We start from the raw sequence: 13,988 nt of genomic DNA on the forward strand, positions 1-13,988 counted from the left end.
TTATCACACAAGCAACCAAACACGCATGCAAACAGCCACAAGCAGACTGTGTTTGTACTACCTAAATGCCCAAGGATGCCTCAATTTGCATTCCCCTCAGACAAAAAAAGTCCCCAGATTTCTTCAACCTCATGGAACATCACCATCTCTGCAGTGGAGCTGTCTTGGCGCAATCAAGTCCCTCTGAAATGAAGTGCCCCCAAGGGGCAGAAGAATCTATGGTGACGACATCAGTAGCGTCCCCTGGAATTACAGTGGAAGAGTAGCGCCCGCCCGTATCGGAGTCAACGACCTTTCCGGAGGACACAAGTTTGGAGGGTACATCGTGAGACCGCCGAGTATCGCCAGGCGGCACAGGTACTTCCCTATCATCCACCTTTCTCAGAATCTCCACCTTCTTGTCCTACAACCACCAAAGCCCAACCTCAAGTCAACGCCAACCCGAACAGCACACACCCCTCCCCTTGTCCTGCCACGCCCCAGAATCGTCCACGTCCCCCGGCGCGGATACGGACACTCTCTCGTTGTCTCTCTCGGTCAATCTCTCTTTCTTCGTTCAAGACTCTTCAAGATCTCTTTTTGCGCTGGTCACCTTGAAGCGACACGACACGCTCGACTCGCTCGTCTTCTGCAGCAGCAGCCCTTATCGTCATCCTCGCATCGATTCCCCCGGATCCCCGGCCATCATCATCTGTCACCGTACCCCGTCGCTCGTTGCAACGTCCGTCGTCTGAACTTTTTGTCCCTCCATCGTCCGGCGATTATAAGCTCGATATAGCTCCCGAGCTTCTGTTGGAATCATGTCAAGCTCCTTCGAAAAGTCCGTCAAGGGCGCAACGAAGATCAAGGTACGTGTGCAGTCTTGGCGGCGCGCTCTTGATGAGCCTAATATCAGCGGCAATCATGAGCCCAACCAATTTTCCTCGATGGGCGCTGTTTCTCAGGATTCGACTTGGTACTGATCTCGGATGTTGTAGAATGCTCCCCCAAAGACGAAATACATCGAACACATTCTCGTAGCTACCCATTCCGGCGAAGCTGGCGTCGGCGAGGTCTTTCGCGCTCTCACATACCGTCTCCGCGATTCAACATGGACCGTCGTCTTCAAAAGTCTAATTACTGTTCACCTGATGATCAGAGAGGGATCTCCCGATGTTACACTCGCCTTCCTTTCGACGCATCGCAATGTGCTAGCGATTAGCAGCTTTACAGATGGTACGTTCCACGCATGCCGAACTGAATCTGGACGTGGGGATTGACAGATTGGCAGCACAAATCCAAGGACGAAACATTCGACATTATGCCCACTACCTAGCTGAGCGAGCTCGCGCATACGAGAAGACGAAGACGGATTGGGTGCGCGCTTCTGAGTCAAGACTTGAGAAGCTTTCGGTTGAGAAGGGATTGTTACGGGAGACGGAAATCGTTCAACACCAACTTGAGGCTTTACTAAAATGCGACGTAAGTTAGGACCGTAACGGGAGAGAGAATCTCGAGTACTAACGATCTCAGGTGATGGAGAATGAGCCAGAGAATGAAATCACTATAACTGTTTTCCGACTGCTTGTCTTGGATCTCTTGGCACTATTTCAGGTTCTCAACCAAGGACTCATCAGCATTCTTGGTATGTTTGCCCCTCCCCCTCTGTCTCAGCCCGCCACTTTGACTAACGTTCCAATCCCTTCAGGTAACTTTTTCGAAATGTCAAAGGTGGATGCCGAACGTGCTATGGCCATTTATCGGAAATTCACGAAGCAAACAGACTACGTCGTCCAATATCTGAGCGTAGCTCGTCAGCACGAACACCACACTCGAGTCGAGGTGCCGAAGCTCAAGCACGCTCCTGTCAATCTTGGACGCCAGCTGGAGGAGTATCTTCACGATCCCGATTTCGAGGTCCACCGAAGACAATATTTGGCCGAGCAGGACGTGAAGAAGATTGGTGGAGGTTCAAGCTCGAAGCAAGGAGGTCTCAGCAAGAAGAAGAGCACCGATTTCCCCGAACCAGCGTCCAACAACCCCTTTCCCAAAATCACCTCGTCTTCGAGCGGTAATAGGGCACCAGAGTCAAAACCGCAAGCCAACAAGGGTCCTGATCCCGATCTGATCGACTTCTTCGACTCTATCGAACAGAACCAGACACCGATGAGCATGAACCCTCAGCCTCAACAACAGACTTTCCAACAGCAGCCGACAGGCATGCCGTTTCAACAGAACGGTTTCGCCGCTCAGCCTACTGGATTTGCCTCCAACAGTCCATTCCAACAGCCTCAGCAAACTGGGTTCATGCAACCGCAGCAACCTCAGATCCAGCAACCCCAGATCCAATTGCAGCCCGACTTCACCGGAGCTGGTTTCGGAGGGTTCACTCCTCAACAAGCCTTTCAACCAAGCTCACTCGCACCAATCCCTCAGGATTCAATGGCCAGCTTTCCCAACGCTGCCCCTCAGATTCAACAACCCGTTCAGAATGGATCGCCTCAGGGGCTTCAACCGATGCAAACAGGAAGCACCAACCCCTTCCGCCAGTCTATGCTCATGGCTCAACAAACGGGTCTTCCATCATCTGCTACAACACCTGCTCTAAATCGCCAATCTACAAACCCATTCGCTCGAACATCACCACAGCAAAACACTTCTCCTTTCGCCCAAGCTTCAAATTCGCCTTTCCAATCACCATCTCCTCAACAGCCACAGCAACAACCTGCTCTTCAACCTACACCAACCGGCACAAACCCCTTTGCACGCAACTCCATGATGCCAGCGCCAAACCAAGAACAACGTCCACAAACAGCTGGCGCTGCTCTCGCTCCTCAACCGACCGGTACAACCAACCCCTTCCGAAACGGCGCCTTTGTCAACCACAACACAGGTATGGGATGGCAAGCTAACCAGCAGCCTATCGGAGGAGGCCTCGACCAACTCCCAACAGTACCTGTATTCCCTCGTCCAGCTCAACAGACACCTTGGCAGCAATAAGATTATCGAAGGAGCCGTTCCAAACAAACCCATCATATCTTACAAGCTCAAATCAAGACATAATTCGCATGGCGTTTTCCACAGCGCCCTTTTGTTTCCATTTCTTGGCTGTAACAGCCTCCCTTTCCATATAGTAAGCGAGGCGTTTTCGGGGGATGAGATTCGAAAAGAGGATTGCAAGGCCACAGGATGAGCACCTAGGAAGATACAGTATGCTTCTGAAATTGCCCTTCAATCCTCTCCTGGTGATTTTCCTTTTGGATTAGTATAGTAGCAGTCATACAAAAATACAATTATCATCAATTATTTATCTGTATTCACTGTGTCTGGTATATGTTCTCTGTAGCCATGGTATCGTGTCGTTTTTACCATCTTCAAAACTCCAGTACCGTTATATCCCTCAGTGTTTTCCCAAACTCCCAAACTCCATAGCTATGCCCGTTTAAACAACGAAATTATCTTCTAGAACGGATCATCGACGTCCATTCTGCCCCCTGTATCTCCCGTCACAGCCGCTTCTTTCGCGCCCGCCGTAGCAACACTCTTCTCAACCTTCTCCTCATCCACAAACACACCCAGCCCTGAAAAAGCCTCGAACAAAGCTCGAGTGAGATACTCATCAGGACTGTACCCTCCAGCCTTGAACTCGGGCTTCGTCCTTGTGATCTCGACCCACTCATTGCTATACGTCGCTAGTTTCTCCGGCGCAAGGTCTACGCGCTCTGGCATGACACGCACGCCGCCGTACGGATCGTATGGCTTGTTCTCCACAACGACAGCCTTCTTCTCGCGCAGTCCTCTGATAGAGAGACCGCTGCTTCCTGCTGCGCCGAGTGCTGCGTCGCGCTTGTTGTGTCCTCGTTTCTTGAGCATAATCTTGTCCATCGCTTCTGTTGCGCGACCCATCTCGGCGCTTTGGAGAGAGTCGAGCATCTCTTCACGGAAGCGCTTGGCGTTGGCTTTTTCTTCGAGTTCTTCTTGTCGTTCAAGTAATCGTCGCTGTCGGGCTTCTTCTTCCTCTGCTGCGATGCGGCGCTGGCGAGCATCGTCTGTTTCGCGCGCAAGACGTCTGTTGCGCTCAATGTCCTGCTTGTGTTTCGCCTCCCACTCGCCAAGTTGCGCCTCAGCCTTCCTCCTCTGTTCGTCGGTGCCATAAACGAGGTCACACGTCAAACACTCCACCATCTCCAGGTACTCATTATAATCATTCAGCGTCTCAAAGTCCTCCTCAACCTTGTTAAACACTGCCGCCACTCGTCTCCGAATATCAACTTCACGCTCCACGGCAAGATCCGCGAAGAAAGCGGTCTTGAAACCGCGAAGACGAAGGGTCTTGTGGCAGCCGGCGTAGGGACATTGGTTGGGACCATCTTTAAAGATTCGCTCGACGCAGGTTTTGCACATGCGGTGGTAGCACTCCGGGTTGATGCGGAATTCCATGTCCCGGTTGAAGTAGCGTGTTGTCTTGCATACGGGACATGTCTCGTCTTGGTCTGGCGGTGGAGGCGCGTTGAGATCTGTGGCGTGGCGTATTGAGACGCCTGCGCGAGACATTTTGGCTGGCGAGAGCACTGAATGTGCGGTTGAGTGGAGGGGTGAGGTTGTTGAGAGAAGGAGACGAAATGAATCGCTTTGTTATGCTGAAGAAGTGATTAATAAGTGGCTATCAAATGTTGGTTCTGCACGGCTGAAGAGATGGGGGTAACAGGCTTGCCGGGGAGTTTCCCATTGGTCAGAGCTCAGAACGACATGGCCCCACCTTCTAGGTGCCCCTCCATGAATTGTCAGCCTTCTCTCATAACCAACAGCTTCCATCGATTTCTCCCCTCAGAACATATCACAACAACTTCAAAAACATCACCATGGCTGATAACGGTGAGTACTATTCTCATGGTTCATTTCATGGGTACATATAAGCAATTTTATTGCTAGTCACAGCTTCACATGTACTGACGCTCACAGAACCTACACCCGCTGAGACCGCCGCTGCTAACGCAAAGGAGGCCGAGGAGCAGGCTGCTCTTCCCTACAAGTGGACTCAGACCATCTCAGAGCTCGATGTCACCTTCAATGTACCCGGAAACCTCAAGTCGAGGGATCTCGTCATTACTATCAAGAAGCAGAGCCTACAGGCGGGTATCAAGGGCCAGGATCCAATCATCCAGGTACATACACAGCTCAAGCCACATCTCATACACCAACTAACCCACAACAGGGCGACCTCCCCCACGCCGTCCACGTTGACGACTCTACATGGACGCTCAGCACCAACTCAGATGGCACCAAGACAGTTGAGATCCACCTCGACAAGGTGAACAAGATGGAATGGTGGGCGCACGTTGTCACCTCCGCTCCCAAGATCGACGTGACCAAGATCCAGCCCGACAACTCCAAGCTTTCAGATCTCGACGGTGAGACCCGCGGTATGGTCGAGAAGATGATGTTCGACCAGCAGCAGAAGGAGAAGGGCCTGCCCAGCTCAGACGAGCAGAAGAAGGCGGATATCCTCAAGAAGTTCCAGGAGCAGCATCCCGAGATGGACTTTAGCAAGGCCAAGATCAACTAAGCAAGCAAAAAGTACTTATGACGAATCCCAATTGAGAAGTTGAAAAGACGTTTCATTTCGTTACTTGTTGTGTTTTCATCTCGTTTCTAGAGCAATTGCTGCGCGCTCGAGAAAGGCGTTGAAGTTTTTGACTTGTTGGAGCATACCGCCTGCGGAGCTCGATGAGCTGGCTTCGTCTGTGATGCGTGCGACGAGAAGCTCGAGGTTAGCCAGATCGGCCTTTTTCTCCTGGGCGCGTGATAGTTCAGGGGCGTCTCGTCCCCGTTCGACTGCCATGTCTATGTCATGCATTATAGCTGAGGTATCGAGTCGGTACTACAATTGTTAGCCGAGGTTACAGCAGATGAAAGTATCAGTCAACTCACTTTTGACTCTTTGGTGTCCTCTTCGTGCTTGATGCGTACAGCATCCATCTTGAGCGCAACTTGTTCCCTCTCTGCTTTGAGACGTAATATCTCTTCTCGCAAAGAGAGCTTCTCTCGCTGTACCAGACGAACACGCTTCCGTAATGATTGCCAGTCCATGAGGTGAATTGACTAACTCGTCAGTCCCAATTCTTCCCATGCAGGGCGAAAACAACTTACCAATTGTAATAATCGAGACGTGAGCTCCTCCTTGTACGCCTCAAGTGCCCGGATCTTGATCCGACATTCTTTCTTCTTATCTTTCTCCTCGGTATTCTGTAGCGCCTCAAAGAACTTCGCAACCGTACCGTCGATGACTTCCAAGCAAGCTTGTGCAAACACATCCACCGCTGTTACTCCAGTTGTTGTAAAAGGCAGATCCACCGCGAGTTGATCTTCTTCTTCATCGTCGCCTTTGATGAACTTCTTGACGTTGACGAAGCGCTGAACTGTGACCTCGATTGCTGAACCGTCGCTGACTCGGCGCTCTTTGGCGGCTTGTTTCGTCCTGCGGACCTGTTTCGGCAGTGGCTTCTCTTGAGTTGTCCTTGGTTTTGATAGGGGTAGATGGATTTGGTGGCTGGTTGTTTCTGTGTTGCGGGGCTTCTCGATGGTCGTCCTCGACGTCGTTTCGCTGCTGGTGCTTCGGTTTCCTCTTCTTCTGCTTGCTCCTGGGGCTCCGCAACAGGTGATTGAGACGGTAGACTTCTTCGAGGCCGTTTTCTTCCAAGTGCCTTAGCCGCTTCGACAGCATCGATAGCTTCCGCTACCACCTCTTCTTCCTCCTGTGCCTCCTCCTCTGCCACGGGCTCCTCTTCAATCTGCTCCTCTTCAGGTTCTGCTTCTTCTGTTGCATCATCTGATTGTTCATCATCCGCAGGGGCGTGATCCGCTCGATTTGGTGAAAGCTCGTCTTCTTCTTCATCTTGCTCAGCAAGCCTCGAAGATCGCCTTTGTGATAGTCTCGACCGAATTATGGTGGGACCTTCACTCCGTCGCACCTTGCGCACCAGCGGCGATGAGGAAGGCGGTGCATCGTCCTCTTGTAGCGTCGTGTGCAATCGTGTCGTTGACGATATGGCCTCGCTCATGCGTACGTCCTGTCGCTTGTTCGCAACATCTTGCGCAATCTGTTCCAGTGACCTGCGGCTCGACCGTCGTTGCGATGGTTGTTCGGAAGATTCATTATTCGGTAGCACCGGTAACTCAACTTCAACTTCGTTCTCGTTTGGCGCTTCGACTTCTGGGCTCGGTAATTCGGAGTCTGGCTGTGGCTCCGGTTCGACTTCCTCTTCCTCCTCGGGTTCTGCTTCCGGCTCCTCTACCACATCAAGACTCGGCTCTTCCTCCTCTCGTGATTCACCTGTCGTATCCCGCGCGCCAGGTTCCTTAGATGTTTCTGGTAGATCGTAGGGGTCTCTCGATCGAGGCGAGCGTCTCCGTGCGCTTCCTTGCGCTTGTGCAGACGGCGGCGCTTCGTTCTCCAATCTTCTTCTCTTAGCAGATGTATTTGGTGTTCGGCGGGCTGACGATGTGGGTGGTGCGGGTGCAGGTGCGGCGGGAGTCGAGCCAGCTATGTTGAGACCAGCGATGTCGAGGTTGAAGGAGTCATCTTCGATGTTGGCACGCCTTGAGTCGCATTAGCACAGATACCTTGGGAATTATGGGGGCTGATTCGTACTGGGCACCTCGTAGACGCTCGTTCAGCCGGTCAGCGCGGCGCTGTTGGCCTATTTATCGTGTTAGCGACTTGATCAACTGCTTGGTGATGGGAATCGCTGTTGGCATACCTGTGGCCATTGTGGGAAAAAAGCGCACCTATATCTTTCTCTGCGCATTCGATTTTATCCAGGTTCAGTGTTTGGGTTGAATGCGCTGGTGATGTTGCAATTGGGTGTTTTTAATTGTGATGTTGATGGAGTACTGTTTGAATATGCTTGTGACGCGTGGGGTGAGACGCGTTCTATAGCCGCGGGGCATTGAAGCAATTAATTGATTGATGGGCCAAATTGATCGACCAATGACCGTCTGCAAGACAAAGACTAGAACATGATATTATATAGTATTCCCTTAGGTTTTGTGTCTATTATAAATTTGAAAGATCTGCATAATTTCTCCCATCATAACCATGGGGATTTCTGCTCTCAATAACCAAGTAAACAAAGACCCAAGACTTTTATAAGACGGCCAGCCGTCATCAGCCGGGTATCATTAGTATTCTTTATCCCTTTCCGGTCTATCCTTGATATGCCTTTCCTGCTCAACAGAGCTAAACGCCTTTCAAGCAGCCAATGGCCCTAGGTACACAAATAACAGCTGATGCTTAGTTCATAGGAACCCACTGCATCTTTTCTGCATCGAATCGGTGACTAATTCCTTGTCAGTTCCCATGGACACGCATAGGCGTTGCATTGGAAGATCATACCCATGGTAGTCAGTCTTTGACAATGCTCCCTTGCCGTATTCCGAAGCCAGGATCTCCTTGTACCTGTACGGAATCTTGGCTTGAACACCTTCGAAGGTGGTGTCTAATAGAGGAAAGATGTACTTGTCCTGTCACATGAAGCTTTAGCACAAGGCAACGATCATTGCCAAATATACGCACCTTGAACTCGTGGTCATGCTTGTCGTACATAACACCATCACCCATCTCATGCCCAGGGTCGTATCTTGCCGCAGTGATGTCAATGAACAGGCCATTCTGCATATCGATCCACCTTGCATCAATGAAGTTCATGTAATCATCCCTCTCACGATATTTATGATACGGGTTGATCTCCAACTGAAAGAAGCAACCCTCCGGACAACCATCGTACTGGTAGTAGTAGATGGTCATGTTATGATAGGCAGCGAGGAAATACATGTCTGCCTCAGTAACTGAGACATCAGCGTCAAGGTCCCATGGCATGACCTGAGAAATCCTTTCGGTTAGAGAAGAGGGTCTAGACATGTGAAGTTATGGATATCCGTATTCTTACCTTCTTTCCCCACCACCAGCCGAGAAGGGAGCCATGCATTAACCAGGTCTGGACTCCCAGATCTCGAAATGTGGCTAGGTATGTCTGCATGAGGACTTTGATGCCTGCATTCTGAAGCTGTGGCTCGAGGGCTTCACCAAAATATCTCAGATCATAGTGGGGATATTGTCTGAGCGAGCCTTAGTTTTCTGTGTGGCGTTGTGTTGGCTGTTGGTAGGTAACTCACGATGCTTCCCCTGCAAGTCTCGTTAGTCAAAGAAAGACCTTCTTGTTTAGGATACGATGACCAATTCCATTGGGCATAAGGTCCCAAAAAGGTGAACTCACTAAAGTATTTCGGTGGAGGAGCTTCTCTGGTTGGAAGTTTCTGTTCAATCTTTTGCAGGACGTCGGGGACTCCAAAGGCACTAGCGCTGGTGATCCAACCCAGGGCGACGGCAATGATTGCCGATACTCTCATATTATATCCGTAGTCTGTCTGCCTGGAAGAATGTCACTACACGTGGTCGTTAGGACTCAATGGTCAACGCGTATAGTCAGTTTAGGTTGGTTACGTGGACTGTGTGATGTTTCTGGAGATCTGCAGGGGTAGAGGCTCGCTCGCTCGTAGGCTGGCTCGTAACTTGAAAGGGGGCGTGCGGCAATGACGTTGAGAGAGCCACTGTAACTAAAAGCCAGTGAGGGATTACTTGAATCGAAGCATTAGAGTATCACTTGAGCTAGAAAGTACAAGAGAAAGAGGGTGCGCCGCTTAAGTGTAGAGAATGATTAGATTAAAGTCTGCACGATTCAGTGAGCGTACAAACAATTGTTTGATCTTCCATACTGAGGTGTCCGCGGAGCCCCCGGTTCCAGCACATCCGATGTTAGGTCCGCGTCACCAGCTCAAATCATATCGATAAGACGAACTGTCTCTATCTCTCAATACATCGCAACAATTTATATAAATTATATCAACCTCTTTCTAGGCATCAATGAGGCGCACGTGTCCGGAAATGGATGTAGATGTGGCTTAAAATGCATCTTCATGCCTTGTAAATGCTGTCGCTGACACTGACGCAAGCTCAAATGCCCCAGACACGTTTTAAGGTTGCCCAGTCTAGACTGCTCGTCTCCACCTCCTCCTCCGTCCATCGCATCGCCAAGCTGAAGCTCAGCTGCCTAAGCTCCCTCATCTTCAACCTCCACTAGCCTTATACCCGGTTACTTGTCATCTTCAACCCCTCCCATCAACCAGCAATTCCACCTCGCATCTCGTATTCTCTTTCTCCAGAGTCGCTCGCCGCAAACACACCAACGGCCGATACCTCCTTTTCCCGCCCTTGACAATGGGCGCGTGGAACGTATGTCTGCGAAACATCATGCATTACCAAAACGACAAACTGACAGCACCATAGCTCTTCCGTGTCCTGGGCGACTTGTCCCACGCCCTCTCCAAATGCATCCTCATCTTCGCTATCCATCGAAACCGAAGCGCTGAGGGCGTCTCTCTCATCACGCAGATCCTCTACGCCCTCGTCTTCTGCACACGTTACCTCGACCTCTTCATCGAGACGGTACCATGGAACATCGTGTTCAAGATCTTCTACATCATCTCGTCTATCTACATTCTTGCTATTATGCAATGGATCTACCCTCGATCGCGTGAGCGTGAGATTGCTTGGAAGATTGGCGCCATCATCCTCGGTGGCTCGTTTGTCTTGTCTCCATTCGTCATGCTCATCTTTGAGAGCCACAAGGGTTTCCGACCTGTATGTTACTGTTGCTTAATAACCTCACCATCACTAACAGCTTCTAGTGGATGTGGGTGTTCTCCCAGATCCTCGAGTCCGTCTGCGTTCTTCCTCAGCTTCTCCTCCTTCGACAAACAACCGTCCCCACCGTTATCGACTCCTTCTACCTCGTCGCTCTCGGCTCCTACCGCGCCCTCTACTGCGTCAACTGGTTCATCCGCGAATTCGAGATCTCCGGCAAGAAGCCCAATACCGTCTCCGTCATCTTCGGCATCATCCAGACTGCCCTATACATCGACTTTGCTTGGGTTTACTACACCCGCCAGCGCGTCAAGCTTCGCGGTGGCGGCATTGTCGACGCCGATGATATGTCCCGCGGATGGCTCCTCCGCCGAATCTTCGGAAAGCGCTTCGAGAACAACGATGATGACGAGGAGAGTGGCCCTGGTGGATTTGAAGATGAGCAAGGTGGTCGACGAGGAGCTCGTCCCAAGTGGGGAGCCCGCGGTATCTCAGTCAGTGCTGATGACGGCGTTCTCGAGCAGGACCGACACAACCGTGACCAGGACGAGTTTGGTGGCCCAGTCGACCCTGACGCCAAGATGCAAGACCCCGATGAGCTTGCGCGAGCACTCGACGATGATGACGATGAGCAAACACCACTGCGACCTGGACAAACAGAAGGCCAGCCCAGCGGTCTTCAAGGCGGCGAGGGTTGGCGCGACTAAGGTACCAAGCTTCCACGCCAAACTACAGCTTACATCACTTTTACGAACGCGAGTATGAACTCGGACGGAGTATGACGGATTGTTTATTTGGAATGTTTTGAAAGGGCTACTGCATTGCCGTTTTAGTGCGATGTATGATGTGACGCGATGCATGGAACTGCGTTAGAAGAGAGGGAGAGTTATTCTGGCCACGATGCGCTAGCAGTGTTTCTAGGGGTATTCGTGGGTCAAATTTATGTACACATAGCGGAATTCTCACAATGTCAATCTCAAGTCGACATGAATTGTAATTCGACAACTCTAAGGTCGTGCATGTCACATTTGCGATTTGAATCAGAAGGGGTCGATGTGTGGATATCATTCAGGCAATAACCATGCCCATTCCTGCGCTCAAAACCGGTGCAGTTGTGTTGAGACAATCCCATCCCTTTCCACCATCGCCACCATGTCCTCCAAGGACAACCAACGAGCAGCTCCCAACAGTTCGCGCCATCTGACAAGGAATCTTTCCAGTCCTGTCTTTTGCAACTCCCATCAGCAGCATCCCAAGCCGCGAGAATAAAACTCCTATAATAACAAAATACAAAAGCTAAACCGTAGCGAATGGAAAGAAAAGGTCATATACTAGTAATAACATAAACGTCTTGAAACCATAGGGTATTTCCTTCAATGGACGAAGCGCTTCTCGAACTCTGCAAATAGCTTTGGGGTGATTTCATCGCTGCTCATGCCCTCAATCTCGACAAGGACGCCCTTCTGGGCGTAGTGGTTCAGAACAGGCTCGCTGGTCTCTTGGAACTTCTTGTATCGTGCTCTGTAAACTTCCTCGGAATCATCGGGGCGCTGGATTAATCGCTCGCCGGTGACGTCGTCGATTCCGGGGACTCGAGGCGCATTGAAGCTGGTGTTGTAGACTCGGCCCGATGGCTCGTGGACCCAACGTCCGAGGATTCGCTCGAGAATAACAGATACGGGGGTCTTGAGCGAGACTACGAGATTGATCGGGATAAGCTTGTCGAGAGGGCCGACTTGGGAAGCTGTTCGAGGGAAACCATCGAGAATGAACGAGGCGGATGGGTCGTTGGAGGCCTTGGAAGGACGGTGCCCGTCGAGGAATGGAGCGTTGATGAACGGATCAGAAGCAGCGCTATTGAAAGAAGCCTCCATCGCCGTCGCTTCAGAAGAAAGAGTCATGACGTTCGGACCACCATTCTTCGCAAGCCAGCCTCGAGTGAAGAATTCGTTGGAAATAAGTCGCAGAATAAGGTCATCAGCAACAAGACCACCCGACTTCATCGTATTCTCGACCTTGATGCCTGTCTCATTATTAGCATTCGCCTAGATGCTCCAATTGAGGGGAAATCTACCGAGGGGTGTCCTCTCCTTGACATTCCGACGCAAGAGATCACCAGTACTGATCTGATTGAGCTGAGGAAAGCGAGCGAGCAATCGCTCGCTCTGGGTCCCTTTACCAACGCCAGGTGCACCAAAGAGGATGACGCGAGCGGCCTTGTTCAGGTTCATTCTAGGCGACCTGTAACGATTGAGGCCGTCGCGAGTTGAAACAATTGAGGAACTTCTAACGTCGGAATGAAAGAAGAAAAAAGTTGCGCTTCTATGCGATAGATAAAAACAAGGTTGAAGGTGCGGATCCAAAAAGTCGTTCGAGGTTTAATTTCTTGTTGAGGGTCGATGGGACGATACTTTCGGAGATGGCGCGGGGAGATTGTTGAGTTCGGAAAAAAAGCAACGGCGGGGAGAGTGTATAAGAGGATAAAGAGGTTGAGGGAGAGGAAATGATGGAATAAGCAGCCACGGGATTACAAAACAACAGTGAGCGATGGATTTGATTTATAACCAAGAAAGAGGGAACGACGAGATGCGTTGAGTTGAGGTGGATGGGAGCAAGGTTGGAAGTGGGGGGCTTATGTAGTGTAGATAGGGCGAGGCAAAGCGCTGTTGGTGTTGAGTCCAGTTGCAAGCGCGGTACTTCTATCCTCACCTGTAATTCAGTGACGATACAGGTACCATTCACTGAAGATGGTGTGGACCGTGCGATGGAGCGAACGGTCAGGGTGGGCAGGGACCAATCTCGAGAAGTCAATCTTGATGGCGGAGTCTATAACCGTGGCTTGCCGTCTTTAACATCTAGACTTTCAACGTCCTATTCTTGGAGTTTTATAGAGGTAGCTTTATGGAATATGGCTGAACCATTACCGGGACATTTCGGACTCCGGAAGATGTGGCATATGATGAATGGGGTGGTAAGGGAATCGGTGGTTTTGCCTTAAGTCCGGTACGGGGTTTGAGATCGAAACAGAAAACATGGGAAGGGAAGGGGACGGTTAATTATCCCGTGTCATTTCGAGGTGTCATTTGTCGATCTGGGGAATAAATGTGCACCTCCTTCTTGGCGCCGTTGATCCGATACATGCAGCACCATCGCTCAAAGTCCGAGATCGCTGTATACGACCTCGGCAGCACAACACTTCCTCTTGTGCAATCCATATTAGAAGACACTTGAACTCGAGCACAAAGATAGTAAATACTCGAGTCTCTTTTCGTTCTAGAGTGCACCCTAGAAAGAGTCGGCGTTAACG

At 50.8% G+C, this 13,988-nt stretch overlaps 7 protein-coding genes across 11 annotated transcripts; 3 read left to right on the forward strand and 4 right to left on the reverse strand.

Annotated features, from left to right (window-relative positions):
* Window positions 1-363: 363 nt before the first annotated feature.
* On the forward strand, window positions 364-4,640 carry FOXG_05764 (uncharacterized protein; the record flags this gene model as incomplete). 3 transcript variants are annotated; one of them, XM_018384195.1, is made up of 5 exons in its annotated part: window positions 364-848; window positions 978-1,215; window positions 1,271-1,461; window positions 1,513-1,624; window positions 1,688-4,640. In XM_018384195.1, exons 1-5 carry the CDS (start codon window positions 801-803, stop codon window positions 2,977-2,979), a joined length of 1,881 nt encoding a protein of 626 aa, XP_018241247.1. In that variant the 5' UTR covers window positions 364-800. The 3 variants fall into 3 exon arrangements, with proteins under 3 accessions (XP_018241247.1, XP_018241248.1, XP_018241249.1); XM_018384196.1 differs by having other exon boundaries at window positions 444-1,215; XM_018384197.1 differs by having other exon boundaries at window positions 444-848; window positions 978-1,461; window positions 1,688-2,979.
* FOXG_05765 (CDK-activating kinase assembly factor MAT1) lies at window positions 3,254-4,664 on the reverse strand. The gene has a single exon (XM_018384198.1). The coding sequence runs from the start codon at window positions 4,531-4,533 to the stop codon at window positions 3,442-3,444; it is 1,092 nt and encodes a 363-aa protein (XP_018241250.1). The 5' UTR covers window positions 4,534-4,664; the 3' UTR covers window positions 3,254-3,441.
* A 63-nt stretch (window positions 4,665-4,727) lies between these two features.
* On the forward strand, window positions 4,728-6,065 carry FOXG_05766 (uncharacterized protein). Of its 2 annotated transcripts, XM_018384200.1 has the most exons (4): window positions 4,728-4,854; window positions 4,942-5,144; window positions 5,195-5,545; window positions 5,593-5,926. In XM_018384200.1, exons 1-3 carry the CDS (start codon window positions 4,842-4,844, stop codon window positions 5,543-5,545), a joined length of 567 nt encoding a protein of 188 aa, XP_018241252.1. In that variant the 5' UTR covers window positions 4,728-4,841; the 3' UTR covers window positions 5,593-5,926. The 2 variants fall into 2 exon arrangements, with proteins under 2 accessions (XP_018241252.1, XP_018241251.1); XM_018384199.1 differs by having other exon boundaries at window positions 5,195-6,065.
* FOXG_05767 (uncharacterized protein) lies at window positions 5,621-7,749 on the reverse strand (the record flags this gene model as incomplete). The annotated part of the gene is made up of 6 exons (XM_018384201.1): window positions 5,621-5,860; window positions 5,911-6,081; window positions 6,130-6,424; window positions 6,466-7,578; window positions 7,631-7,679; window positions 7,740-7,749. The coding sequence occupies 6 exons, from the start codon at window positions 7,747-7,749 to the stop codon at window positions 5,621-5,623; spliced, it is 1,878 nt and encodes a 625-aa protein (XP_018241253.1).
* A 523-nt stretch (window positions 7,750-8,272) lies between these two features.
* Window positions 8,273-9,387, reverse strand: FOXG_05768 (uncharacterized protein; the record flags this gene model as incomplete). Its single annotated transcript, XM_018384202.1, has 6 exons — window positions 8,273-8,318; window positions 8,375-8,502; window positions 8,555-8,860; window positions 8,928-9,096; window positions 9,154-9,163; window positions 9,255-9,387. 6 exons carry the CDS (start codon window positions 9,385-9,387, stop codon window positions 8,273-8,275), a joined length of 792 nt encoding a protein of 263 aa, XP_018241254.1.
* On the forward strand, window positions 9,068-13,267 carry FOXG_05769 (uncharacterized protein). Of its 2 annotated transcripts, XM_018384203.1 has the most exons (3): window positions 9,068-10,270; window positions 10,325-10,678; window positions 10,726-13,267. In XM_018384203.1, the coding sequence occupies exons 1-3, from the start codon at window positions 10,256-10,258 to the stop codon at window positions 11,386-11,388; spliced, it is 1,032 nt and encodes a 343-aa protein (XP_018241255.1). In that variant the 5' UTR covers window positions 9,068-10,255; the 3' UTR covers window positions 11,389-13,267. The 2 variants fall into 2 exon arrangements, with proteins under 2 accessions (XP_018241255.1, XP_018241256.1); XM_018384204.1 differs by lacking the exon at window positions 9,068-10,270 and having other exon boundaries at window positions 10,288-10,678; window positions 10,726-11,780.
* On the reverse strand, window positions 10,656-13,560 carry FOXG_05770 (adenylate kinase). Its single transcript, XM_018384205.1, has 2 exons — window positions 12,756-13,560; window positions 10,656-12,704 (listed from the first exon to the last, which is right to left on the reverse strand). The coding sequence occupies exons 1-2, from the start codon at window positions 12,910-12,912 to the stop codon at window positions 12,055-12,057; spliced, it is 807 nt and encodes a 268-aa protein (XP_018241257.1). The 5' UTR covers window positions 12,913-13,560; the 3' UTR covers window positions 10,656-12,054.
* Window positions 13,561-13,988: the final 428 nt, after the last annotated feature.

This window comes from Fusarium oxysporum, chromosome 2 (genome assembly GCF_000149955.1).
Source record: "Fusarium oxysporum f. sp. lycopersici 4287 chromosome 2, whole genome shotgun sequence".
NCBI lineage: Eukaryota > Fungi > Ascomycota > Sordariomycetes > Hypocreales > Nectriaceae > Fusarium > Fusarium oxysporum.